At 44.5% G+C, this 26,765-nt stretch overlaps 1 protein-coding gene across 1 annotated transcript in view; it reads right to left on the bottom strand.

Moving 5' to 3' along the window:
• Positions 1-216: 216 nt before the first annotated feature.
• Positions 217-26,765, bottom strand: part of THOC5 (THO complex subunit 5) — a 40,488-nt gene continuing 13,939 nt past the window's right edge. The window contains exons 5-19 of the mRNA XM_068110076.2: positions 24,434-24,580; positions 24,218-24,332; positions 18,888-19,020; positions 13,943-14,020; positions 13,758-13,801; positions 11,961-12,054; positions 11,729-11,834; positions 9,882-9,983; positions 9,423-9,516; positions 9,198-9,306; positions 8,910-9,013; positions 6,800-6,887; positions 6,557-6,672; positions 6,229-6,413; positions 217-419 (exon numbers count right to left, since the gene is read on the bottom strand). Coding sequence (XP_067966177.1) covers positions 356-419; positions 6,229-6,413; positions 6,557-6,672; positions 6,800-6,887; positions 8,910-9,013; positions 9,198-9,306; positions 9,423-9,516; positions 9,882-9,983; positions 11,729-11,834; positions 11,961-12,054; positions 13,758-13,801; positions 13,943-14,020; positions 18,888-19,020; positions 24,218-24,332; positions 24,434-24,580 — 1,579 coding nt within the window. The 3' untranslated portion in view covers positions 217-355. The remainder of the gene's footprint in view (positions 420-6,228; positions 6,414-6,556; positions 6,673-6,799; positions 6,888-8,909; positions 9,014-9,197; positions 9,307-9,422; positions 9,517-9,881; positions 9,984-11,728; positions 11,835-11,960; positions 12,055-13,757; positions 13,802-13,942; positions 14,021-18,887; positions 19,021-24,217; positions 24,333-24,433; positions 24,581-26,765) is intronic.

Raw genomic sequence — 26,765 nt, 5'->3', positions numbered from 1 at the left:
CAGAGCAGAGGTGCAGCAAAGGAAAAGGATTTCTCGCCAAATGACTTGGTGCTGGTGCGCGGCGGCTCTAAGGTCATAGAGTCGTCGCTTGAACGAAGCCGTTCAAGCGGACATATTTATGGGGACATATTTATGGGGACATACAGACAGACAAACACTGTTCTAGACGGCATTGCTGTACAGGCTACGCTGTAAAAATGTAGCATTACAAAATGATTAAAAGGACTTGACAGACTTTTATTTGCGGACTTTCAAATTCCAACTCCCTTCTTTCAAATTATGTTCCCAGAAAGCCCCAGTGTAGTGTGTGTCAAGGAAATTAATGAAACTGTCAGCAACACGTGCATCCAGGCCATTAGCGATGAGAGAAGACACCATGTTGAGTATCGTAGTGAAAAGGTTTCACCCTGCTGGGCCCTCTGTGGGATGACAGCACGGGGATATGAATATATTGGTATGATCCAAGCAAAGTTACAATGGTCACAATGACAGGACTATGCATTTTACAGAGGGATCATATAATGCTCATGAAACGGCCTTCGTGAAGAGGCTCATGGAAGACATATAAATATCACATATAGAACTAGAAGGGCACTCGGTAGAGCACATCTGCAACAGGCTTAGTTTACATTATGTATCCCACTAATAGGCTGGATCTGTATTCAGACCTGAACCAAAATTTAATCGTGTTGTTCTTGTCACCGAACCAACTCGAACCCCAACTTTTGTCATGACTCGTCTACAACCTTTTGAAATACCATACTATACATCGTTATTGGCCACATCGCTCATTGTTGAAGAATCACTTCAGAAATTAAAAACATCTCGGATCTTCACCAAAATTGAATCAATTTGTCCTCGTCACACACCCAACTTGTCCACCAAGTTTTGTCCGAATTTATCCACAACCTTTTGAGATATGCTGCTATATACCGTTTTTGGCCCTTTCTCTCAATGGTGAAGAATCACATTAAAAATCTAGTATTCAGATCTGTATCTTCAAAAATAAGAATAAATTCATCCCTCTAACACCAAACCTCTCCAACAAATTTCATCCGAATCTGTCCAGAACTTCTTGACATATCATACACACAAACAAACAGACAGGGGTGAAAACATAACCTCCGTCCACCTTCGGTGGCAGAGATAATAAGAGCTTCAAAGGGCCACAGACGCAGAAAATCATGTTTGGTTTAATTAATAGATATGGCTTAACCTAACATTTAATCATTCGTTTCTGGGATAAATATCTCAGAAGGAAGATATTAGTGTTTTTGGTGTCCTTTAACGCTTGATTGGCCCCGCCCCCCAAAAGTGGCGATTTGAGTACCCACGTAACCCGCTATGTCATCTCAAGCATAGTTTTGATGCGGGTATTTTTATGATGATTTTGACTATCAAAGGATTCTTGATCAGAAAAATCTTCATCAAATTCATTTTCTGAGGAGTCTGAAGCAAGCCGTGCGGCAATTATCCATTGCGTGATGATACAACCTTGTCTTTGATTACGTCATGCAAGTGACGTCACGACATTGCGATTTTTAGGGGTACAACAACAACAACATGCATTTTAAGGTCATTTTCCCTGCTAGAGCAGGGGTTAGCTTTGCGGTCCCCATGACAATCTTCTCCATTTTGCCCTATTTTCTGCATCTCTCCTTGTTAACCCCCTTGCCCGCATTTCTTCTTCGACCATCTTTAGCCAAGTCTTTCTCGGTCTTCCCCGTCCTCTACTTCCTTCTACATTCATTTCCATCACTCTTCTCAACCAGTCACTTTCATCCTTCCTCAACACATGACCAAACCATCTCAACCTGTTCCTCTTCACAGCATCAATCACAGGCTCTATTCCCATAATCTTTCGCAATTCATCATTTGTCTTCCTCTCTCTCAACAAAACTCCGCACATCCATCGAACCATTCGCATTTCCACCCTTTCCACCCTTCGTTGCTGCTCTATGTTCATTACCCATGTCTCGCTCCCATAAATCATAACACTTCTCACACATGCAGCATACACCTTTCCCTTCAGCTTCAACGACACTCCCCTCCTCATCAGCACGCCACTCAGTAACCGAAACTTCTTCCATGCACATCTCACTCGAGCAACCGTTGCCGAGTCTGATCCACCTTCTCCATTCAGCATGTCTCCGAGGTAGCAAAATGTTTTCACACCTTCCAGCTTCACGCCGTCTCCAAGATCCAACTGAACATTTCCTCCATCTGCAGCTCCCTCTGTGCACACCTTACATTTGAATGTAGCTGCCACACTGGTTAATGACCCTCTCAGACCACTACATTTTTGATGTACCCACTCAGCGCACATTGTACATTGAAGGGAGTTCACTCCGACACCCTTCCAGCACACAGCACATGGCCACTTCCCAGTTCTTTCCACCTCACCACATGCTTTACCACTTGCCATCAACTTCGTCTTTCCGATATTCACCTTCAGACCTTTTGTCGCCATACATTCCTTCCACTTGTTCATCTTTTCCTTCAGTCCATCCAAACTCTCCCCAATTAACACCAGATCATCTGCATACAATAACTCCCACGGTAAACCCTCCTTTACGTTCTGAGCCAGCACCTCCACACAGCTACAAATAGTAGTGGACTTAGTACCGACCCCTGATGCACTCCCACCTTCACCTCAAACTCACCACTGTTCCCGTCCTTCGTCCTTACAGCTGTGCGCGCTCTTTTGTACATTGCCATGACTACTCTGATCAACCATTCCTCCACTCCTAACTTCCTCAATGCCCATGTCAATACTTCGCGTGAACCCTATCGAATGCTTTCTCCAGATCAACAAACCCAAGAAACAACTTCTTCCTCTTCTCCATGTACTTCTCCTGCAACTGCCTCACAATAAAGAGCGCGTCTGTCGTTCCTCTTCCTGGCATAAATCCAAACTGCATTTCGTCAATCTTCACCTTCTTCCTTGTCCTCCTCTCCAACACCATTTCCAATACCTTCATTCCATGCTCCAATAACTTTATCGCTTGGTACGAGCCACACTCCAGAGGGTCACCTTTCCCCTTGTATAGAGGGACGAGGGTACTAAGTTCCCAATCCACTGGAATGCGGCCTTCTTTCAACACCAGATAACAGATCTGTGTCATTCTCTTCACACCCCAAACTTCCTGCTGCCTTCAACATATCTACCACAACTCCCGTCGGCCCTCCCGCTTTTCTACTCTTCATTGCTTTTATCGCTTCCTCAACTTCCTTCTTGGTTATCTTCTCTGCTGGTCCGAAAACTGGGTTACTCTCCATGTTGCCATCCCATTCATTCTCTGTATTCAACAGCATTTCCATATATCTTTTCCATCTTCCTTTAATTCCATCAGGGTCCACAACGATTTGTCCCACTTCATTCTTCAAGCAACTCACCCCCATCACATCACACCTCTCTTTCGCTATCTGCTTTGCAATCCTGAATACCGCTCTCTGACCCTCTTCCAAATCCAAGCGTTCTCCGAACATTTTCCTACATGCCTCCTGCGCCTTTGCTACCTCTTTCTTTGCAGCCTTCTTGGCTGCCTTATAACTTTCATGCTCTGCTTTTTCTGCTCCCGTGCCCTTCGCCTTCTGCCACTCCTTGAACTTCTTCCTCTTCTCGTCAATCCTCTTTCCAACTTCATCATCCCACCACTATGTTTCCGAGTGCCTCGGTGGTCCTTTTGTCCATCCACACACCTCACCAACGGCTCCCAACAGACTATCTTTCATTGACATCCAACCACTTTCAAGCTCAACCACATCATCCTCGACCCTATTCAGCCTCTCTTTTAATGCCTCCCTTACTGTCACCTCTTTCAACCTCCACACCTTAATTCTCGGTTGGTACTTCAACCGCCGAGCTCTCCTCGCACCTTTCACCCTCATGTCGCAGACAACCAAGTGGTGGTGTGAAACAGCCTCCTCCCCCGGGATCACCTTTGTGTCCCGGAGGTGCCCCCTACCTCGCCTACGCACCATCAGGTAGTCAACGGTTGTCGTCGACCCACCTGACATGTATGTAACAAGCTTATTATCCCCTTTCTGGAACTGAGTATTACAAATCAACAAATCAGCTCCATCAGCAAACTCCAAAATCCTTTCACCTTCTCCATTTCTCACACCATATCCGTAACCCCCATGAACTCCCTCAAAACCGTCCATACTCCTTCCCACATGTCCATTTAGGTCTCCTCCTTCCACAACAACTTCCTCATCTTTCACGTTTTCCATCAGCTTCTCTATTGCACACCAGAACTTGTCCTTCTCTTCATCGCTCTGACCAACCTGCGGAGCATATCCCGAGATGACGTTCACCAAGAGCTTTCCAATCATCAACCTATCACTCACTCTAGTCACTCACCACACTGTCTACAAACTCCTCAAAAAAACAGGACACCAACACCATTCACGCCCTCTGGGCACCCTTGCCACACAAACTTGTATTTCTGTCCCTGCCTACCCTTCACCATTCTCACACCACTTCCCCCTTCCATCTGGTCTCTTGCACACAACATATGTCCACTCTTCTTCTGACCAATCAATACTTCCACCACTTCTCCTGATCTCCCTGTCATTGTCCCTACATTCCATGTCCCAAACCTCAGAAACCGATCTCCACTTCGGGCTGTACCCTGCCCATATGTAGTTGTAATTGTCATGGTTCTCTTTTTGAGGCAATGTTTTTATGGCCGGATGCCCTTCCTGACGCCAACCCTTTAGTCGCCTCTTACGACACGCAGGGATGCGGTGTACCTATTCTAAACCAGGGTACACACCGGGAGATTGTTAGGGGTGGTACCCCGTTTTTATTGGCTCCTATTCCCATTTTTAGAAGTGTGCAATATACTCGTAGAGGGATAGTAATTCGAATTTCTGTGAAAGTCAATTTAATATCACAGTTACTGTTCGGTATATTAAATAAATTAGGAAATTGAAAAGTTTTATTTTTCATATTCAGCCATATACAGTAATACATTGAATAACACTGCTTTGTTTAGCGCTGATCTGTTATAACGCTCTCTCTGCTGTCGCAATTTGGTTTAAAACCAGAAAAAAATATTAAATACTGTCGAGCTTTACAAAAGTCCCATACGAAAACAGGCAACACACGTGTGGGGGTCTCGTCTGTTCTCTGAGCTGCGCACTCAGCCAATGAGAATACCGTGTGCTGAGCAGTGCTCAGCCAATCAGCGCCTCTCTATGCCAGTTTTGAACGCTCTCCTCACACTCGTGTTTACAACACCGTGGTAACTCCTAATTTCTCCTTATTTGTGCATAATTTTGTGAGCCCAATTGACCCATAATGTCTGTAAAAAGGATTGCAGGTGATAGTGCTGGTAATGCTCCTCCCACCTCATTACCCACCACTGTCATATGCTGCTTTGACTGAATGTTTGCTCAAAGTGCTCATATATCATGCATATGTCAGAAATAGTGCTGTTCGGAACGCATCTCCATTGGAGCCACGTTATAAAGGAGGTACACACTGAAGGTGGACGGAGGTTATGTTTTTACTCGTCTGTCTGTGAGCAGGATATCTCAAAGTTGAGTACGGATTTGGACGAAACTTGGTGGACAGATTGCGTGTGTGACAAAGACAAATTGATTCAATTTTGGTGAAAATCCAAATCTGGATCCAAGACTTTTTAATTTTAAAAAAGGATTCTTTACCATTGAGATGGGGCCAAAAGCAATGTATAGCTTGATATCTCGAAGAGTTGTGGATGGATTCGGACGAAAGTTGGTGAAGAGGTTGGGTGTGTGACAAGGACAAATTGATTCTTTGTTGATGAAGATCTACATCCGGATCCGGCCTATCAATGGGATACAAATCGTAAACTGTTCAGCCTGCCTGAAGTGCCGTTCTAGTTATTTACAATCTCGCCATTCTTAGAATTTCAGAATTGGAGCTCCAAATAACAAAACAAAAAGTGGGCATCGAGCACCCAGGGTTGCTAATAGTACAAGGGATTTTAACCTGGGATCGCAGTATCAATTGAGATAGCCAAACAGCCAACCCACTCTTAATGGTGAAAGTTCAAATTCCATATGCTCCAATCCCCACTCCACACAGATATCCTGTAACTTCAATATAAACTCTTTCATAAGATGTGAAACTATAAGCATTACACAAGACGAGATGATTACATCAACGTAATAAAGTCATTCTGTATGGTTAATATAAAAATACAGTGTCTCAAAGAGGGATTGCACATGACGCACCGCGTAACTCTCAGAAGCATCTTGTCTCTGGGAAATGCTGTGCAACCTTTGTGAGATGGTCGAATGTCTGATGTCTCAAGGTAGACATCCAGGCAGGCAGCCAAATGAGCAAGTTGAAGAGACAAAATTTCAGATCCTTGACAACCAAAATCTGCCCAGAACACATTCACCTCCTTCTCCATGGCCTGCAAGTCCAAGAGTTGGGTTAATTCGTTCCAGAAATGCACATACTGTATAGACGTCTGGGAGATCAGGCTATTCCAAAGACAAATGTTTCAGGTTCAACACGGAAGGATTGCATGGAAAAAGTGGAGAATGCAGAACTGACCAGGATGTTGATATCATCCTGCGCTGTGTGCTGTCCCTCCCACATGAGGTGTAGAGAGAGGATAGGAGGTGGTTTGGGATAATTGCAATCCAACCACACTGCAATATGCATCTGGGCTGGAAAGAAAGGAAAAATAAAGAAAAAAGTTTTTTTTAAAGACTGGAAACAAACAAACAAAAGACTGGTTGAAGAGAGACAGCACTGATACAGAGTGCTGAAAGACTTCATGGTGAGAACACGTACCTGGTCCTCTGTCAAGGCACCCATGGTAATACAGGGATGTGGGCGGGGAGGGACACAACTCCCAGTGGTGGCGAGTGTAGGACAAAGCCTGGAAAAAGCAAAGACCACAAGTGGGAGGAAGATGTGAGTGATGGTGAGAGCAAGACAGGAGAATACCATGGTATAACAAGCATTCTGAGTATTGCGCTGCAATACATGTCCCCTACCGGCAGTCTGTCGTCCGGAAAACTGTTGTGGAAATTACCAAAGTTCAAAGTGCCATAACTTTGTCAAAAATGATCGAAACGTCGTGAAGTTCGAACTTGATCTGTAACTTATCATGAGGAAACCATGTACCAAGTTTGAAATCATTAGCGTTAAGAGTTTAGAAAAAAAGTCCGGAAAACTGTTCTTTGCGTGACGGACGGACAGACGGACAGACTGACAGACAGAGGGACGGAGTGCAAACCTATAGTCCCCTACCGGTGTACACCGGTAGGGGACTAATAAAAGGAATTTTAACACAAGAGGAGGCTGTTGTAATGACAGAGGCCATTTGGCCCAACATGCCTCCACTACATCATGACCTCATTAACCAATTTAGTAGTTCATCAAATCCTATGGGAGGGTGGGGGGAGGAGGGGCAAGGACAACCATGGGGTGGGCAGACACTCAACAGGGTAATATATATATATATATATTGGGGGGATTTTTATGGAAAAAAAATTAGAGGAGGGTGGGGTGGCAGAGGAGGAGGAGGGGAGGCAGGAGATGAAGAAGGTCAAAGGTTGAGGAATAAACAAACACGAACAGCAGATTGACCTTTTGACAAGACCCGAGCACAGACATCACAATCCGTTTACAATCTCCCATCCATACCTAAGCAACCTACCAGTACTGTCAACGTAGATGTACCCCTCTATCCCCAAATATTCTAAGTACTTATATAATTCAATTGTAAACCCTTGTACTGTTTCTGCTGCCACAACTTTCCCACGAGACTGTTCCATGCATTTATTATTCTGAGAGAAAGATTTCTGCCTTGCTCCCGTCCTACCTCTCCTCTTCCTCACTGTTAGGCTGTGGCTTCTGGTTCTGTCACTGCCCATTCTGCTAAAAGAAAACCTTTCTGCATTTATTTTGTTGATACCCTTCATTATCTCAAACACTTATATCAGATCCCCTCCCTTTCTAACGTAAAAATGGTTTCCTTCAGTCACTCCTCATAGCTTGGTCTAGCTAGGCCAGGATTAAATCCAGTCGATCTTTGCTGGACCCTCCCTATAGCAGCTACGTACTTCCTCAGATGTGGTATCCAAAACCGTACACAATATTCTCGGTGAGGCCTCACTAAATTATTGTAAAATTTGAAGCCAAATGAGCAGGAATAAATTCCAGTGATTAAATTGTAATCTATCTATAATTCCATTAATCTCTGTGTGTATGTGTGTATGTGTGTATGTGTGTATGTGTGTATGTGTGTTTGTATGTTTGTCTGTGACCGCTGTTTCTCGACAACCACGGGTCCGATATACTTTAAACTTGCCAGGTATATTGCTGGGGACCCGAGGATGTGCCTTTTCAAGGTTTGAAATTAATCGGACAAGTACTTACCGAGCTATGGCGATTTAGCCGTTCGCCGTTCGCTTTGGCGTTGCGAATGGACCAAACCATTGCATGTAAATAGAGGGGGGGGTTCTGTGGTCGTTGCGAATGGACCAAACCATTCATGTAAATAGAGGGGGGGGGGGGGGTTCTGTGGTCGTTACTGCCACGTGGATTCAAAGTTTTTTTTTGTTGTTGTTGTTTGCACGCATGTTTTTTTGCACCCACGTACGGGCACGCCCTAGGATGTTTACACACACACACCCCTACACAAATTTTTTTTTTTTTTTTTTTTTTTGGCAAGGAACGGGCACCCACGTACGGGCACGTCCTAGCTTATATATAGTACGGGCATGCCCTAGTTAAAGTAAAAGGCTCAAGGAAACAAAGGAAGGAAGAAGTGGGTAGTGAAAAGTTGTGAAGATGGATAACTGAAGATTTGGAAGTGGATCTAAGAGGAGGAGACAGGAGGGTATGAGGATGAAGAAAATGACGATGAGCAATAAAGCATGATAACATACTGTACCTCATACTCTGCATGAGAGACAGACACCCAGTGGGACAAATGTGATAGCAGCTTGGACGGAACAAGTGGGGGAGTGGACACAGGAACAGCAAAGGAGCCCCGCTCTGGGAGAACAAGAACAGATGAGAGTTGCATTATGTAAGATAAACAAATTACTTGTGCAGGCAAAAATCGCAACACTATAAAGGGTTAAAAATAAAAGAATCACAAGTTTATTGGTATATGGTTCAGATGATGTCATTTGGCCTAGCCAAGTAATCTGAGAAGGCATAGACCAAGTAATTCTACCAAAAGCCGAGAATTGCTTCTGCAATGCAATCCTGGCCGAGAGTCGTCGTCTGATTCTGTGCACTGTGCTTCGCATCGAGCTTGAGCTGAGATCCTGGTCCGTCACAGCCTGCAAACACAAACAAAAAAAAGTTACAAAAAACACGAAATAAGACCTGGAGAGGGGGAGGTGCAACGGAGGTGGTATGACGAAAAATGCCATTTTGCTGACCCAAGTTGGCATACCTGACATTTTGGTGGGAATTTTATGCCACCGAGCCACTGAGCCCAAAGGTAAGGGCGGCCAACGTCGTCAATATAATCCGCCAAGGACGTCAAACTGCAGGCCATGGGATTGATAAAGAAATCGATTCAAAGTTTACAATATGACAATAATATCTAATGTAGAAATGAACTGAGGCCTTTGCCTAACATTTCATCGTAAGACAAGCACTCCCCCTGGTGTCGTGTCGATGAATGCCATCATTTCACATTAATTTGATACAAGGTGTGTTCCTGTGTTCTGCATATCAAGGCAAACTCAGATCACTACAGCAACCAAGTAAGTCTTTAATACGCAATGGCAGGTAAGACAACAAAGGGAGATGTCAGACAGAGAGCGGGAGTTATTGAGGAGAGTGGAGTGTGGCACAGTGATTGGGAAGAGAAACAAGACATACGAAGTTGTCAGCTAGATCAACAAACCCCAGCTTGTTGAATTGGTAGCGATTGGCAGGATTGGGACTCTCATCCCCACTGTCTCCAGGATATAGTGAACAAAGTAGAGCACTGGGAATCATGAGATCACTTTGTGGGAAGGAGATGAAGTGGGATGTGGGGGAGGAGAGAGGTTATTATTACAGATCGGAAAGGCAAAAGGCAGAAATATAAATGGTAATGAAATAGTCTAGTAGGAAGACTAGGTCCCCCTGCACCCCCCGGAGATATACTTCTAATCAGTGTTTCTAGATTGGAAAAAATGTGTAGAAAATGACTAGCTATGGCCCCAAGCTGAAAAAATGTCCCACATACCATTTTTATGCAAATTACTGCTGCAAATTTTATGCAAAATTATGCAAATTTTATGCAAATTTTTGATGAGGAGTAGAGTTGAGGGGTCTTTGAGGGCTTCATCGAGGTGCTCTCGGTTGCAAGACTGGGTCATTCTGAGAAGCACAGCAGGGTCAGAGATCATGATGTTCTCCTCCTCAGTGAATCTCTCCATCAACAGCCTCTCCATTGCCTCACACACTGTTTTGAGGCAAAAGAGGGACTTTGCGTAGGCCTTTCCACTGAGAACACCTTTGAGAGATCCACTTGTTACTAGTTGTGCCTCAAAGAGAATCTCTGCATATCCAGAACAACGCATCTTGTGTCCAGTGAGCATCCCGATGTAGTTCATGGATGTGTGGAAGGGTCCAATCGTTACTACATGACTAGCAAATTCATTTGGCCAGCGCCAGATGATGGGAAGGGCTTTCATGCAGACACCCAGATCAAATGTATTCAGGACCCATCTCTGACCCACCTCAGCAGTTGCTGCCTCGGAACGCTTCAGTAGCTCACGAACAACTGCGTTGTCTGTGATCGGTCTGTGCCTGGTGCCTGCATGGCATGGCAATGGCCTGCAGCCTGTGCCTGGGCTAGGGGGTTTCACCTCTGCAACTGGTTCTCCCCCACCCAGCAAATCAACAGTCGACTACTGCACGCCTATCCACCAACCGATCACAGACAACGCAGTTGTTCGTGAGCTACTGAAGCGTTCCGAGGCAGCAACTGCTGAGGTGGGTCAGAGATGGGTCCTGAATACATTTGATCTGGGTGTCTGCATGAAAGCCCTTCCCATCATCTGGCGCTGGCCAAATGAATTTGCTAGTCATGTAGTAACGATTGGACCCTTCCACACATCCATGAACTACATCGGGATGCTCACTGGACACAAGATGCGTGGTTCTGGATATGCAGAGATTCTCTTTGAGGCACAACTAGTAACAAGTGGATCTCTCAAAGGTGTTCTCAGTGGAAAGGCCTACGCAAAGTCCCTCTTTTGCCTCAAAACAGTGTGTGAGGCAATGGAGAGGCTGTTGATGGAGAGATTCACTGAGGAGGAGAACATCATGATCTCTGACCCTGCTGTGCTTCTCAGAATGACCCAGTCTTGCAACCGAGAGCACCTCGATGAAGCCCTCAAAGACCCCTCAACTCTACTCCTCATCAAAAATTTGCATAAAATTTGCATAATTTTGCATAAAATTTGCAGCAGTAATTTGCATAAAAATGGTATGTGGGACATTTTTTCAGCTTGGGGCCATAGCTAGTCATTTTCTACACATTTTTTCCAATCTAGAAACACTGATTAGAAGTATATCTCCGGGGGGTGCAGGGGGACCTAGTCTTCCTACTAGACTACTTGATGGCAGCTTGATGGCAGCTAAAAGGAGAATAAGATGAAGGCAGCTTGTTTTCAGCCACTATGTCAATAATTTAAAATACACAATTCTCAAGATTACATGTGATGCAGATGATTAATCTCAATTTAAAAAAAATCTTACCTGCCAGAGAGGGATGAATGCTTAGGAGTGCAACATGTCTGGACTCGAACTGTTAGCACCCCAAGGTTAACCAGAAAATGAAAAGTGAGGGTGACCTGACTGCCATCTGACAACAATGCACACACAAGCAAAGCAGACAATGAGTTTAAACCAGGAAAACTGTTAGCTTATACTCAAGAAACAGATGTTACTTATTTTAAAATGTTCAATAAGTATTCATCTGACAACCCACCTTGGCAATTTATCTCCAGCTCGACACACAAGGGGTGCAACATGAGTAGATGATGCCGAGTGCTCACCTGCTGGTCCTGAGTTGTGCGTCTTCGCTGCAGAGCAAGAAAGGGTGCACGAGAATTAGTGGTCAAAGAGAATTCCAGGGAAAATCCTTCAGTAAAGCAACACATACGAATGGAAGTTAAAAGTTTTACCCTCTTTAAAAAAGGTTTTGAAGTCCAAAAGTTTCAACAAGTTTTATTCCAAGAGCATCAGATAATTTACCCACCACAGGGACAGACTGTGATGTTGGTTTTGTGGTTTTCAATTAATTTTGTTGTGTTCAAGCCTGTGAATCCATGAGGTGAGGGTGGGGGGGGGGGGGGGGGGGGCCTGTTCAAGCCTGTGAATAAATCCCGTCTCCTTTATGGTTGATTTCGGACCCCACACATGCTGCGTGTGAAACACATATTTAAGTGGCCAGACGGAAGCCAAACAGTTCAATCTTGGTTTCATCAGACCACAGAATCTTGTTTCTCACAATCTGAGAGTCCTTTAGGTGCTTTTTTGCAAACTCCAAGTGGGCTTTCGAGTGTCTTTCACTGAGGAGAGGCTTCCGTCTGGCCACTCTGTCATAAAGCCCAGATCGGTGGAGTGTTGCAGTGATGGTTGTCCTTCTGGAAGATTCTCCCATCTCCACACAGGATCTCTGGAGCTCAGCCAGAGTGACCATCGGGTTCTTGGTCACCTCTCTTACCAAAGCCCTTCTCCCCTGATTGCTCAGTTTGGCCGGGCTGCCAGCTCGAGGAAGAGTCCTGGTTGTTCCAAACTTCTTCCATTTAAGAATTATGGAGGCCACTGTGCTCTTGGGAACCTTCAATGCAGCAGAATTTTTTTGTAGGCTTCCCCAGATTGTACCTCGACATAACTCGATGGTAATCCTTAACCAGTCTGACCTTATCAATCACAAGTACACTTTATACCTTATCAATGACCTTATCCTTATCCAGTCTGACCGTATCAATCACAAGTACACTTTATACAGGACAGAACACAGGCAGGACACAACTCGATCATGATATCAACCTCCCACCCAAGTTTCATCAAGATCAGATGACATCATCGGGTAGTTATGCTGTGGACAGACAGACACACAGATACACAGAGACACACACAGACAGATGCACACACATGACGAATATAGTGGTCACTTGATAACTCGTGAACCAATATACATATATGTAAAAACATATGCAAACATATATGTGTGTGGAGACATTAATTCATACATATGTGTGTGTGGAGACATTATATATCCTTCATTTAATTTTACTGTCCTTTCCAAATGCCTGGCACCCAGACAGCGATCACCAATTTTCGATTATTTTTCAGTGAGGCTCACAAGCAGGCAATTCATGTCCAGTCGATGGTATCACTTCAGCACTATTTCATTCATACTTTCAACAACTCTTCCTTTCAATCTAGTTGTGATGTCTGTCTTTGTTAGAACACTGAATCCAGAACAGAAACCCAGCATGCAGCAAGAGCCGGCTTATGGGCATTAACCTTTTCATATACCTCGACACATACTGCAACCCCACAAGTCCTGCTACCCCATCATGAGAGTCCCCACTCACGAATGGGAGTGGTCCACTAATATTTCACAAGGCAAGTCTCTTGTTTGTAAATCAGGAGAAGGATAGGTTATTATGGCCACTGTGAATAAAATACAGTATGTCATAAGGAGAATATAATGTACAACAATGGCTGAGGAATGATGCTAATGATTCAAGGTGGTCATACAAAGATGAGTTACCGGCTGTGGTGCGTCCTCTTCCTGCTCAGACTCACTCTCCTCTTCTGTACAACCACATCATACATCACAATGGTGTCAGTGCAAAAGGTGGATTTCCAGCACAACCAACCAAGCTTTCCACCACCACACAAGTGCGAATACATTGAATGACCTTTGAGAAGCCCAGGGTTACAATGAAAAGATACCTGGGGAAGTGTCCCGCTGCTTGTCCAGGTTACGTGCCTCTTCCACATTGCCAGCAACCCTCACAATCAGGCGTTTGTCTATAGGCAAAGGACCAGAACTGAATTTGTAACGATTAACAAAACAACAGTACTGACATGACTGTCAACAACATTATTGGACAGAAAATGATGCATGTGAAACTAGAGAGTTCATAGAACATGATACCCCAAGCAGTGCTCAAGTCTACACTTCAATTTTAATACAATAATGATTTTAAATGTCGTTTAAAAAAATCCAGAGGTTCAGTGCAACTGAAGCACCACCCCTTTCTTATACAGAATATACACCACCCTTCTACACTAATAAGATGTTGAGTCGCATGTGTTGGGGGGGAGGTCATGGTTTTTCGAAACTGTCCCGATCTTCACGCACGCTCGAAGTTAAGTAATTGTTCACAATTGTATTTTTGTCGAAACTGTATTTATCTTACATGTGTGTACCACCTATAGTTCATCCCTTGGAAGATTATCGGTGTTAATCTTTCATACCTGTATATAATAGTCCAGTATTTCGTGCCGTGTAATTTGCAGCTCAGTTCTTGAAGCTTCCTACCTTGAGGCTTGTTTTCTCTCAGTGGTCGATTGTGGTCCTTCTACTCTCGTTCTCTCAGTTTTTCCCCAGTCTTTTCACCCCATACTTCCTTGTATAAAATTCTTAACTTAAAAAAAAAAGATTTTAAAAATAAACATTTCCTTCTTTGTTCTTTTCGTTCGTTCGTTCTTCGACCACGTGTTTCACCCCCATTTCACCCCCATTTTCACGCCATTCCCCAGATGTGTTTTGCCCTGTTCCTTTTGCTGACACCTTTTACCCTGTTCACGTGACTCATGGTTGTCCCTCTAGGCTCCCTCTCCCCGTTGGTATTTTTGTGAATATTACATTGTTCTTCTTCACGGTTCTGTTTAAATATGTTTAAACTTTCCCCTGCAGTTTTATTCAGTGGTATATTACAACATGCTGTTTTCTTCCTATTTAAAAGGCTCTTTTCAATTTCCTCTCCAACTCATTCCACTTCAAAAAAAAATTTAATCTCTTATAATTCGAAATCACCACATGCTCTAAATTCACATTCATTCCACCCCTCCTCCATCGTTATTAAACGGATCGCTAACTTGAAAATCACAACAAAACCCAATTTGTTATAAATGTTCGTCTTTCGTTAATCATCCACTTTCTAAACTCCCCCCTTGCCCCTCCCCTCCAAATGTCCCCCCTTGCCCCTCCCCTCCAAATGTCCCCCTTGCCCCTCCCCTCCTAAACTCCCCCCTAACCTCTCTCCTTCAAAACTCCCCCCGCAGACCCCTCCCCTTCAAATCTCCCCCCTACCATCCCTCTCCAATTCTCCCCCCTCACACCTCCTTCTCAAAGATGCCTCCTCCCCACTTCATCTCCCTTCTATCTCATACCTCCACCTCCCCCAACCTTCTACTTTGCTCTGCCACCCCTCAAAGAACCCCTCGCTGTGCCTCATCCCATCACCGTCAAACCTTTCGTCCTCATCCTTCCCTTTCTTGTAACTCTTCTGTAATCTCTGACACACTATCAACTGCTCTTCCTACCACCTCCCCCTCTCATCCTTAATCTGCCCCAACCCGTCCCCTCCCCTCTCCTGCACCCGAAACTCCTCCTCTCTTCTCATTAACGATATGGACCTCAAACATCCGGGGCCTACGCTCAAACCTGATTGATCTCTCCATTCAGGTTGCTTCTGACAATCCAGACTTGATCTGCTTAACAGAAACTTTCCTCCTTCAAGATGTCTCTGATTCCTTAATATCTCTTCCTGGTTACTCCCTCCTCCGGTATAATAGACCTGAGCGTCGTCCTGGTGGTGGGGTTGCTATCTTTATCAAAAACTCTCTTCCTCACTCTCCTTGCACTGCCCTCTCTCCACCCCAACCCCAGGAGTACCTCTGGCTACGGCGTCCTCTCCGCTCCCACCTTTTGTTCATGTGTGTTCTGTACCGTCCTCCAAACAGTGATGACTCCATTTACATGTCGCTGTCTGACAACATGGACCAACTTCTGTCAACTCATCCCAACTCTCTCTTCCTCATATGTGGCGATTTCAACTGTCATCATGCCAGCTGGCTGGGTGTGGGTTCCTCTCTCACCAGCCATGGCACTGCAGCAAAGGACTTCTGTGACTCATTGGGACTGAGACAATCTGTCAATTTCCCGACCCGGATCTCAGTCAATGGAGTATCTTCTCTTCGAGACTTGGTTATGACAAACTTCCCTGCAAATGTCTGCTGCTCTTCTTCTGCTCCAATCGGTTCTTCTGATCATGTGCTTGTTAAAGTGGTCATCTCTCTGGCCATTCTCAGAGAGCCTCCTCAGCATCGACGAGTCTGGCATTTCACTCAGGCTGACTGGCACGGTCTGCAAGCAGCCATCAATCATCTGGACTGGTCTCCCATCTCTACTGCCTCTGACATCAATTCTTCCTGGGAATTCTTCCAAAGCAAACTGCTCTCTCTCATGCACACATTTATCCCATCTCGTCTTCAGTTGTCTTACCCTTCGTCTCGTCCATGGTACACTGAATCTTGTGGTGAGGCAGTTGCCCTGAAACAACTTGCCTTTGCCCCTTGGAAGGCAAATCCAACTGAAGGCAATCTCAGTTCCTTCCAACAAGCTTGGAACAAGTGTGTGTCTACCCTCAGGAGTGCCAGGAAACAATATCTCTCCACTCTCAAAGACTGAACTCTCAAACCTGTCTCCTTCCTCCAAATCCTGGTGGTGCCTGGTCAAATCTGTTTCTGGTGATTGTTCCCCCTCCATCCCCTCCCTTACCTCAAATGGCTACACAGTTGACACCGCACCTGACAAAGCCGAATGCCTCAACTCTGTGTTTGCCTCAAAATCTTGTGTACCAAACCCATCTCTCTCTGTTACCACCTGACCCAGTCAAACCCAACTGCTCCTGGACTCTGTGTCCTTCTCTCCTGACAAGGTGGATAAGTTTTTGTCAAACCTCATCTCTGATTCTGCAACTGGACCAGACGGCATCAGCCCACGGGTCCTAAAATCCTGCTCTGCCGCTCTATCTCACCGTCTCTGTTCTTTTCACCCTCTCTTTTGCTCAAGGTCATCTGCCAGCATCTTGGAAATCAGCAAACATTACCGCTTTACACAAAAAATGTGCAAAAACAGATCCTTGCAACTACACATAATCAGCCTGCTCCCAATTATCAGCAAAGTCATGGAATCCATTATTGCTTCGGATATCAAATCCTTCCTCTTCTCCAATGGCTCGATCTCCGACCATCAATTTGGATTCAGACCAGGTCATTCTACTCTGGACATGTTGCTTCTGCTGCCTCAACAATGGATGGAGGTCCTCAATGCCAAACAGGAAATCAGAGCTGTCTCCCTTGACATATCACGTGCCTTCGATACTGTCTGGCACCTAGCTCTGCTCACCAAACTCTCCTATGGTATCCATGGAAATCTCCACGCTTGGCTTGCGGACTTCCTCTCTGGTCATAGTCGACGTGTGGCCCTGAATGGATTTCTCTCATCGCCCCTTCCTGTTCTGGCTGGAGTTCCCCAAGGTAGTGTTCTGGGCTCTGTGCTTTTTCTGGTCTTCATCAATGATCTCTCCGACTCTCTGGAAAATCTTCTCTATCTCTTTGCTGATGACTCCACTCTCTGCCGCTCCATTCCTCATCCCTCAGATCGGCAGTCTGCAGCGTCCTCACTCTCTGCAGACCTGGACAAAATCACAGACTGGTCAAACAAGTGGAACATGTCTTTCAATCCTGACAAATCTCACACTCTTACGATGTCTCTCCGAAAAGACCGATTGGAAAACCCTCCCATCTACTTTCTCAACAATCCTCTCCAAGAAGTTCTGTCGCTCACGCTTTTGGGTCTCACTATCTGCCATGATCTTTCTTGGGAAAACCACATTTCCAAGCTGGCCTCCAAAGCCAGTTGCCGACTGGGCATCCTCCGTCGTGCGAAGTCCTTTCTTGGCACACCTGAGCTCCTCACCACATCCGCAGCTCAATGGAATACTGTTCCCCCCTCTGGACCGGTGCTCCTGCCTCACACCTAGCTTGGCTTCACGCTGTTGAAGCCAAAGCTTTCAGAATCATTGGAATCTCCTGTGATGAAGCTAACTCCGAGGGCCTTTCACTCACTCACCGCAGGCAGGTTGGTGGTCTTTCTGTCTTCTACCGACTCCTCTCCGGCCTTGCTCCCCCAGCTCTCTCTGTGCTCTGTCCCCCAAATATTCCTACAGGCCACACAAGATCTGCCAGCAACCCTCTTATGGTTAAACTGCCAAAATCAAGACTCTCTGCTCACCTTCACTCTTTCATTCCCCTTTTCTCCCGCCTCTGGAACAAACTCCCCCTCTCCCTTCAATCCCATTCCTCCCTCCAGGTCTTTAAAACAGCTGTTCACCACTACCTCTTATCTTCCCCCATCCAAACCTTGATCTTTTCTATCCCCGCTAATTCACCCCAGATGCACTTTTTCGAAATTCCAACTTCTTTCCTGGAAGTCCTTGCAGTGTCCATATGTTTTATACCTCTCCCACCTCCCCCCAAGCCCTCTCCCTCCCACAGTTCTCTCGATGTCCCTGCTCTCAAATGTTGTGTTTGTGTCCTTCCCCCTCTCTCCCCATCTTGTCTACCGTTCCCCTTATTTTGTGTTTTATGTGTCGGTTTGACTTTTTGTGTGATTAATGTTAGCTCACGAGCCTTGATGTTGTATACCAAAAAAAAAACCCCAAAAAACCCATAGAACGCAGTCAATCGGCACTGTACATATCCATATCGGCAGTCTCTTCTTCACTCTGATACTGCAAACTCTCAAATGCCACACCCAATGAAGGTCTACAAAAGGCACCCCTATCTGTTTGACTTCCAGGAACACAAAAATGAATGTACTTACCACAGGCACAGGCATAGGCTGAGGCTTGTACATACAGGCAGTAAAGCGGTGAGGGCAGGCTACATGCAGCTGGTGTTGGTTCCAAAGGGCTGAGATCAGGTGTTGCTAGCGTTTTTTGCAGCGGCTCCATCGCCTGTGATCAGAGGTGCAAGCCTTTAGAAACCCACATCTGCAACAGCTGCAGTTTATATTAAACAAAAATACTTTTATCCCGCTGTGAATTGTTTTGAAATATTCAGTGACGTTTCAAAATGAGAAGACAAAATATGACAACCAAATGCATACCTTAAGCTTGCTTAGTCTTGTTGTACTACAGGCAGTCCCAGGTTTCCTAACACAATGTGTTCTTGAAAATTGGATATTCTTTTATTGTTGTCCACATAAAAATGTGGAAATTTTCCTTCCACTTGCCATTCAGTTCAATACAATTCAAATTCAATTAAATTCAAAGAAGAGAAGGGGGAAGCATCCCACCTTTTCCACACTCGCATTAAACATGTGAATTGAATTTGGTACAAAAGATCGTTGAAAGCGACAAGAAGAGGTATATGGAACACAAAGATGAATGCCTGAATGATTTAAACAAAAACAATGGTGAAGTGGGTATGAGGGGTCTTGCATTATTTTGTGGACCTTCAACACAGCACGCTTCTCTTGCAAGGTACAAATTTACAGAAGATCTGTTTGTATCACACACTGGGCAATCTTCATAGGTATTTCCAGCTTTTTTCACATTTTCTTTTTACAAATCACCACATAAAATTGAAGGAAAGAATACTTTGAACCAAGGAATGGTTAAAAAAAAGAATCAAAATGCTATTGTCGACATTAAACTTTTTCAGTTTCCTTAAAAAGTACAATCTATGGTGTGCTTTACCGGCCAACACTTGGGAATTCCTGATCCACTTCAATTTGTTATCAATCACTGTACCCAAATACTTATTCTCAGGGACTTCCTCTATACTATGGTCATGAACAATCAAAGCGTCATGGACACCTGCTAAGTGTCGAAAATAAAAAATCATTTCCTTTGTCTTGTTCACATTAAGAACAAAATAACGACGGTCACACAAGCCTACAAACTCCTGAACTTTGTTCACATATTCATGCTCGTCATTGAATAAGAACCTACTAATGACCTATCGACAGCGACAGCCGACTAATGACCTAATGACCTATCATAATTTGATAAAACTAGAATGGCACTCTCCAAAGTCACGATGTTGACCAATATGCCTCCGCCAACATTATTACATCTTAATACATATTTGTAACAAGTTTGATTTTTAAAATCTCCAGCTGTTCTCAAGTATTACATTTTTACAGGACATGACCTCTGACCTCTTGATAGTAATAACCATTCCTTTCATGGAATGAGGCGCATTGGGTTGTCAAGGCAGCTTAATTGGCTAAGGAGTACAATTCTCGACAGGTCGCCACTCTGACGAAGGATACTCGAACGGATTATATTACCACAGTAAGCAGGTACTCATTTTGCTGACCTCGGAAGGATGACAGGCTGAGTCAACCCACCTGGTGTTATTTCAATGACACGACAGGGGCTCAAACTCAAACATAGGGGCAATACCCCTGGTGCTCACTTGGTAGAATAAACAGTATACTGCACCAACTAAGGGTATTTTAAACCAATTTCAATGATTGCTAGAAGACAGGGCAGCATGTAGAATCATACTAACATAATCATAAGACTTTAAACAAACAAAGAAATAAATACTTATTTTGGTGGGCAACCCCCTCCTCCCCCAACACCATATACCTCCTAAGACCCCAATTTTTCGAATGCCTTGAACAAACTTTGGTACATCACAGGTGATGAAGTGAAGGTTGTGGTCAAGTTTCATCGAAATACTGTGTGTGGTTTCAGAGGAAAAAGCAAATTCCTATTTTGGGGGAGAGGGGGGAGTCAAACCTGGATCCACTTTGACCCTGGTAAACCCCCTAAGAGCACGATCTTTTTAATGCCGTGAACAAACTTTAGTTGCAACACAACAATTATAATTTGTGCCAAATTTGGTCACAATCCCTTCAGGAGTTTAGGAGAAGGAGTTTCAAGTGTTTACTGACTGACGGACGGATGACGCGCCATCACATAAGCTCCCTCAACTTCGTTCCAGGTGAGCTAAAAATCACCCCGTGGGAGACTGACGGTTAATTTCCCCATTTCAAAAACAATTACTTGAATTTGAGGCAAAACCCCTCTTTAACCTCATTTAAATGGGCGGATCCAGATGGGGAGCACAACCCATGAGAGCTTACTGTCCTGATGCATTGTACCAAATTTTGGTCTGTATCACTCAGATAGTTGTGGAGATGTTTTAGTGAAAATGAGGGATTCAGAGAGGGGACCCGTGGCTCCATTTCCAGGGGAGATACGACCACGAAGAACACAACTTACGGTTGGGGCATGGTCCCGATGCCTCGTGACAAGTTTCGTCTGGAACTGTCTGGCGGTTTCTGAGAAGATTTTTGAATGAAATACCAATATTTGGGGCAACCCCTCCCTCCTTGCACCCTCTCTTTAGGGGTGCATCTGGCTGGAGAGAACAACCCCATGTGAACTTGCTGCCCTGATGCATCATATCAAATTTGGTCCTTATCGGTTGGGTTGTTTGTGAGATGTTTTAATCAAATGTTAATGTACGTATGTACGGACGGAAGGCCTGACACCGGGACCCATTCTGTTACTTCGGATAAATACTGTACTACGAAATAACCAAAAAACATAGGGCAATACCCCTGGCACTCACCTGGTAGAATAAACAGTATACTGGACTGACTAAAGGTATTTTAAACTAATTTGAATGCTTGCTAGAAGACAGGGCAGCATGTAGAATCATACGAACATAATCATAAGACTTTAAACAAGCAAAAAAAATACCTATTTTGGGGGAGGAAATCTCCCCCCCCCCCCACCCACCCAGTGTACCTCCTTAGACCCCAATTTTTCCAATACCTTGAACAAACATTGGAACATCACAGATAATGAAGGTTGTGGTGACGTTTCATCAAAATTGTGTGTGTAGGTTCTGAGAAAAAAGCAAATACCTATTTTGGGGGGCAAGCCCCCCCCCCATAGACCACCTTAGACCCCAATTTTTTAAATGCCAGGAACAAAACTTTTGTACAACACTGAAAGGGCGATTAAGGATGTGGTCAAGTTTAATCAGAATTGCATGTGTAGTTTCTGAGAAGAAAGCAAATACCTATTTTGGGGGGCAACCTTCCCCTGTAGATCCCCAAAGGGGCAGATTTTTTTTAATGCCATGAACAAACGTTGGTACATCACGGGTGGTGAAGGTTGTGATGAAGTTTCATCAAAATCGTGTGTGTAGTTTCAGAGAAGAAAGCAAATATCTATTTTGGGGGGTCAAACCTGGACCCACTTTGACTCCTCCCCCCTTTCACCCCCAAAGGGAAAGATTTTTTAAATGCCATGAACAAACTTTGGTACATCACGGGTGATTAAGGTTGTGGTAAAGTTTCATCGAAATTGTGTGTGTAGTTTCAGAGGAAAAAGCAAATTCCTATTTTGGGGGGGTCAAACCTGGATCCACTTTGACCCCGGTAAACCCCCTGAAACCCCAATTTTTTTTAATGCTGTGAACAAACTTTAGTCACAACACAACAAGTATCATTTGTGCCAAATTTGGTCGCAATCCCATCAGCGGTTTCGGATAAGTTTCAAGTGTTTACGAACTGACGGACGGACGGACGAGGCGCCATCGCGTAAGCTCCCTTGAACTTCGTTCCAGGTGAGCTAATTAGCCGAACCTCAAAATGTGTATGTACGTTTCATTACAACAATTGGTTGGACAGGTGGCCTGAATCCACCCACAATTGGAATTTGAATCCTCCCCTGCAAAAATTAATTGCATGTCTGCCATTTTGCTGCTCCATTTGGCCCAAGACATTCAGAAATGTTATACTGTTTTCACAATGGCCTTGCCCCTCCCCTATAAGTTTTCTCTTCAGTGTGAAAAAGACCAAAAACGACTGTTAAAAGCATCATCAAATGTGGAAAGGTTGCAGCCCATCAGCGTCACAGGCATTCCGAGGCACACAGTTTGTCTAGGTCCCAGGCTTCAAAAGCCTTCCGGCCTGTAGGATCATTCCTTCAGGCCCAGTGGAATTGCAATCTATCCAAGCTATACAAGCACGTTGTGTTATATATGCACATAAGCAATAGCCAAATTTTGGGTTCAATACATAACTCGAGTTGTATTTTTCGAAACAAGGAGCCATTGAGACAACGTTTTTGATACATCACCCGTGCTTTTTGGGTTAATTACTTCGAAAGCGAACAAGGCTGTGCTTATACACCACCCGCGTTTTTATATTTCAGGAGCAATCGAGGCTGTGTTTAGATACAGCAGTGTAGTGCCAAATTTTGAGATACCGGAGCTCTGCAAAAATGCGTTTGTCGGCCGTGACGTCATCGCCAGATCTTATCGACCGTCACATCAAGTTGTAACAAGACTGACCATTTTAGTTCCCAAAATGAGCGGTAAATGAAATACACACATTTTACCATAATAAACAAAAGATTCATTCACATGCACACATCCACAAGAATCCCCAGTTTTAATAAAAAGTCACTGTTTTCGACAAAGCCACATATTTTAAGAAATAAAGAGGTTTTAATTTTTTTTAGTACCATGTGGTAAGGGCTGGTAGGATGGACAAGCGGTACGCACACTCGCCGATACGCTGTCTAGTCAGTGCCCATGGATGGACGTAAAGCTGGGTATCTGGTCTGCCAGCATTATTTGTTTAGTTGGTTTCTTTCTTTGAATTGATGAAAGAAGATAGAGCTATGGGGCCGGATAAACATCCAGGAGTATTCAAGGAGAAGTCAGAACATGATGTTATAAAATACAGTATATAACATCATGCTTATCTGCTCTGCCAACATGAGTCCATGTCAATGATGCATTACAGGCCTACTTTTGCTCATACAATGTGACAGCCATTCTTCACAACAGCAACCACATCACTGATCCATCCAGACTTCCACTAGTTGTAGACATCCAGACTTCCACTAGTTGTAGACATCCAAACTTATCCATGGCGTCGCTTGACAGTGGCATTAAAATGGCCGCCTGGAATCTGTCCCCCTTCTGTGCCGAAAACATCCAAAATGGCAAGAACTATTGAAATCACTGCGTAACATAAATTGGGGTCAGCAGGAATTGTTGGCGTAGGTCGGGTTACCGGAAAGTCAGCATTTTTTTAACACCTATGTAAGGGAAGCAAACAATGTGATAAGTGATGTATAATACAGTTCAGAGGCAGCAATCATTATGTGGCACCTGGAGAATGGCACTGAGTTGTGGCTGGAGACTTTGTAGTTGCTCTCTCTTTTCCTCTATCTCTTTAGTCACTCTCTCCTGCTCCCCCACACTCTCGCTGTATTCTGCTGTCAATCTGGACACAAGAGGAGCATAGTGGGCAGCAAAACATTGAGGCTAAGCGATGTACAACCGAAATGAGGTGCGTAGGAAGGGAGCAATTCATAAGAGAAATACTTCTTGCGCTGCTCGAGTTCCCAATCGAGGCGTGCCAGCATGCATTGGTGCGAATCCTGACGAGTGACTTCAGGCCGAGAGATAGAGACAGGGGCGTTGGTGAAAAACTCCTCTTCATTCACCAGAGTGATGTCATCATGTCTCGATCTGTCACAACAGAGTTCACTTTCTATTTTTTTTTTTTTTGTATACTGAATCGAGGCTCGTGAAAGAGCTGACATTTACTTCACAAACAAATCAACCAGACAAACAAAATATATAAAAAGAGGGAGCGGAAGACAAGAGAAGGGGAAGCACACAAACATTTGATTATGGGCATTATGATTATGGGAGCATTGAAAATAATAAAGCATCATAGAACACTGAACACTATGTTGTAAAAGAGTCAAGCAACATTCACTGATCACATGACAAAAAAATCCGGATGAATTTTATTCCTGTTCAGTATTATCAATTATTGTACACTAGGCTACTCCAAAGGTAATATGACAGATCAAAAATGCACTCGAGGCAGATAAGCACCTTAGCCTCAAAACCTTTTGAATGATTTTTTAAATACAAAGGTCTAGGCTTATGCAGAAGCTGAACAACAAAGGACGGCAGGTTTACAAACTACAAAAGGCAATGGGGTGAGCAGAGGATAAGGAAGAGAGGGGCTTGGGCATGCACAAGCAGGAAGGAGGAATGACACAAAACGAATAACAATGGCCTGGAGAGGAACAAAATGGCAGAGAATAGGCATTTGTAGAAGGAATTGTGCATGTGCATGGATGAACTACGTATGAGGTAGTGAGGATCAGCGCATTTGAAAGAACTAGGGCATGCCCGTACTATATATAAGCTAGGACGTGCCCGTACGTGGGTGCCCGTTCCTTGCCAAAAAAAAAAAAAAAAAAAAATTTGTGTAGGGGTGTGTGTGTGTAAACATCCTAGGGCGTGCCCGTACGTGGGTGCAAAAAAACATGCGTGCAAACAACAACAACAAAAAAAAACTTTGAAACCACGTGGCAGTAACGACCACAGAACCCCCCCCCCCTCTATTTACATGAATGGTTTGGTCCATTCGCAACGACCACAGAACCCCCCCCCTCTATTTACATGCAATGGTTTGGTCCAAAGCGAACGGTTTGGTCCATTCGATGTGATTCGATGATTCGATGTGAATGGTTTGGTCCATTCGCAACGACCACAGAACCCCCCCCCTCTATTTACATGAATGGTTTGGTCCATTCGCAAAGCCCTCTGCAAGCTCTCTGATTGGTTGAATCGTTTTTTGGACATAGCTCGGTAAGTAATTGTCCGATTAATATGAAACCTTGAAAAGGCACATCCTCGGGTCCCCAGCAATATACCTGGCAAGTTAAAAGTATATCGGACCCGTGGTTGTCGAGAAACAGCGGTCACAGACAAACGTACAAACGTACAGACAGAGATTACTGGAATTATAGATAGATGAAGTGCGATTCTACAATCATGAGACCAAGGGGATGCGTGAATGAAAGTTGGCAATTAATCTGGGTGTTGGAAGTCCGCAAGCGAGCGAGCGACCAGAGAGGAAGTCCGCAAGCCAAGCGTGGAGATTTCCATGGATACCATAGGAGGAGAGTTTGGTGAGCAGAGCGGGGTGCCAGACCGTATCGAAGGCACGTGATATGTCAAGGGAGACAGCTCTGATTTCCTGTTTGGCATTGAGGACCTCCATCCATTGTTGAGACAGCAGAAGCAACATGTCCAGAGTAGAATGACCTGGTCTGAATCCAAATTGATGATCGGAGATCAAGCCATTGGAGAAGAGGAAGGATTTGATATCCCAAGCAATGATGGATTCCATGACTTTGCTGATAATTGGGAGCAGGCTGATTGGTCTGCAGTTGCAAGGATCTGTTTTTGCACCTTTTTGTGTAAAGCGGTAATGTTTGCTGATTTCCAAGATGATGGCAGATGACCTTGAGCAAAAGAGAGGGTGAAAAGAACAGAGAGAGTGAGATAGAGCGGCAGAGCAGGATTTTAGGACACGTGGGCTGATGCCGTCTGATCCAGTTGCAGAATCAGATTCGAGGTTTGACAAAAGCTTATATTATTACATCTTAAATATTACATCCATGTGGTTTTGCATAATATGCATCACGTACCGGGAAGCCTAGGAGACAGGTCGGGCTACCTCGGAGACATGCTGAATGGAGAAGGTGGATCAGACTGGGCAACGGTTGCAAGAGTGAGATGTGCATGGAAGAAGTTTCGGGAACTGAGTGGCATGCTGATAAGGAGGGGAGTGTCGTTGAAGCTGAATGGAAAGGTGTATGCTGCATGTGTGAGAAGTGTTATGATTTAT

Source organism: Myxine glutinosa, chromosome 3 (genome assembly GCF_964187855.1).
Source record: "Myxine glutinosa chromosome 3, kmMyxGlut1.1, whole genome shotgun sequence".
Lineage (NCBI taxonomy): Eukaryota > Metazoa > Chordata > Myxini > Myxiniformes > Myxinidae > Myxine > Myxine glutinosa.
The sequence above is the reverse complement of the archived record's forward strand: the minus strand, read 5'-3'. Positions and strand labels throughout refer to the sequence as shown.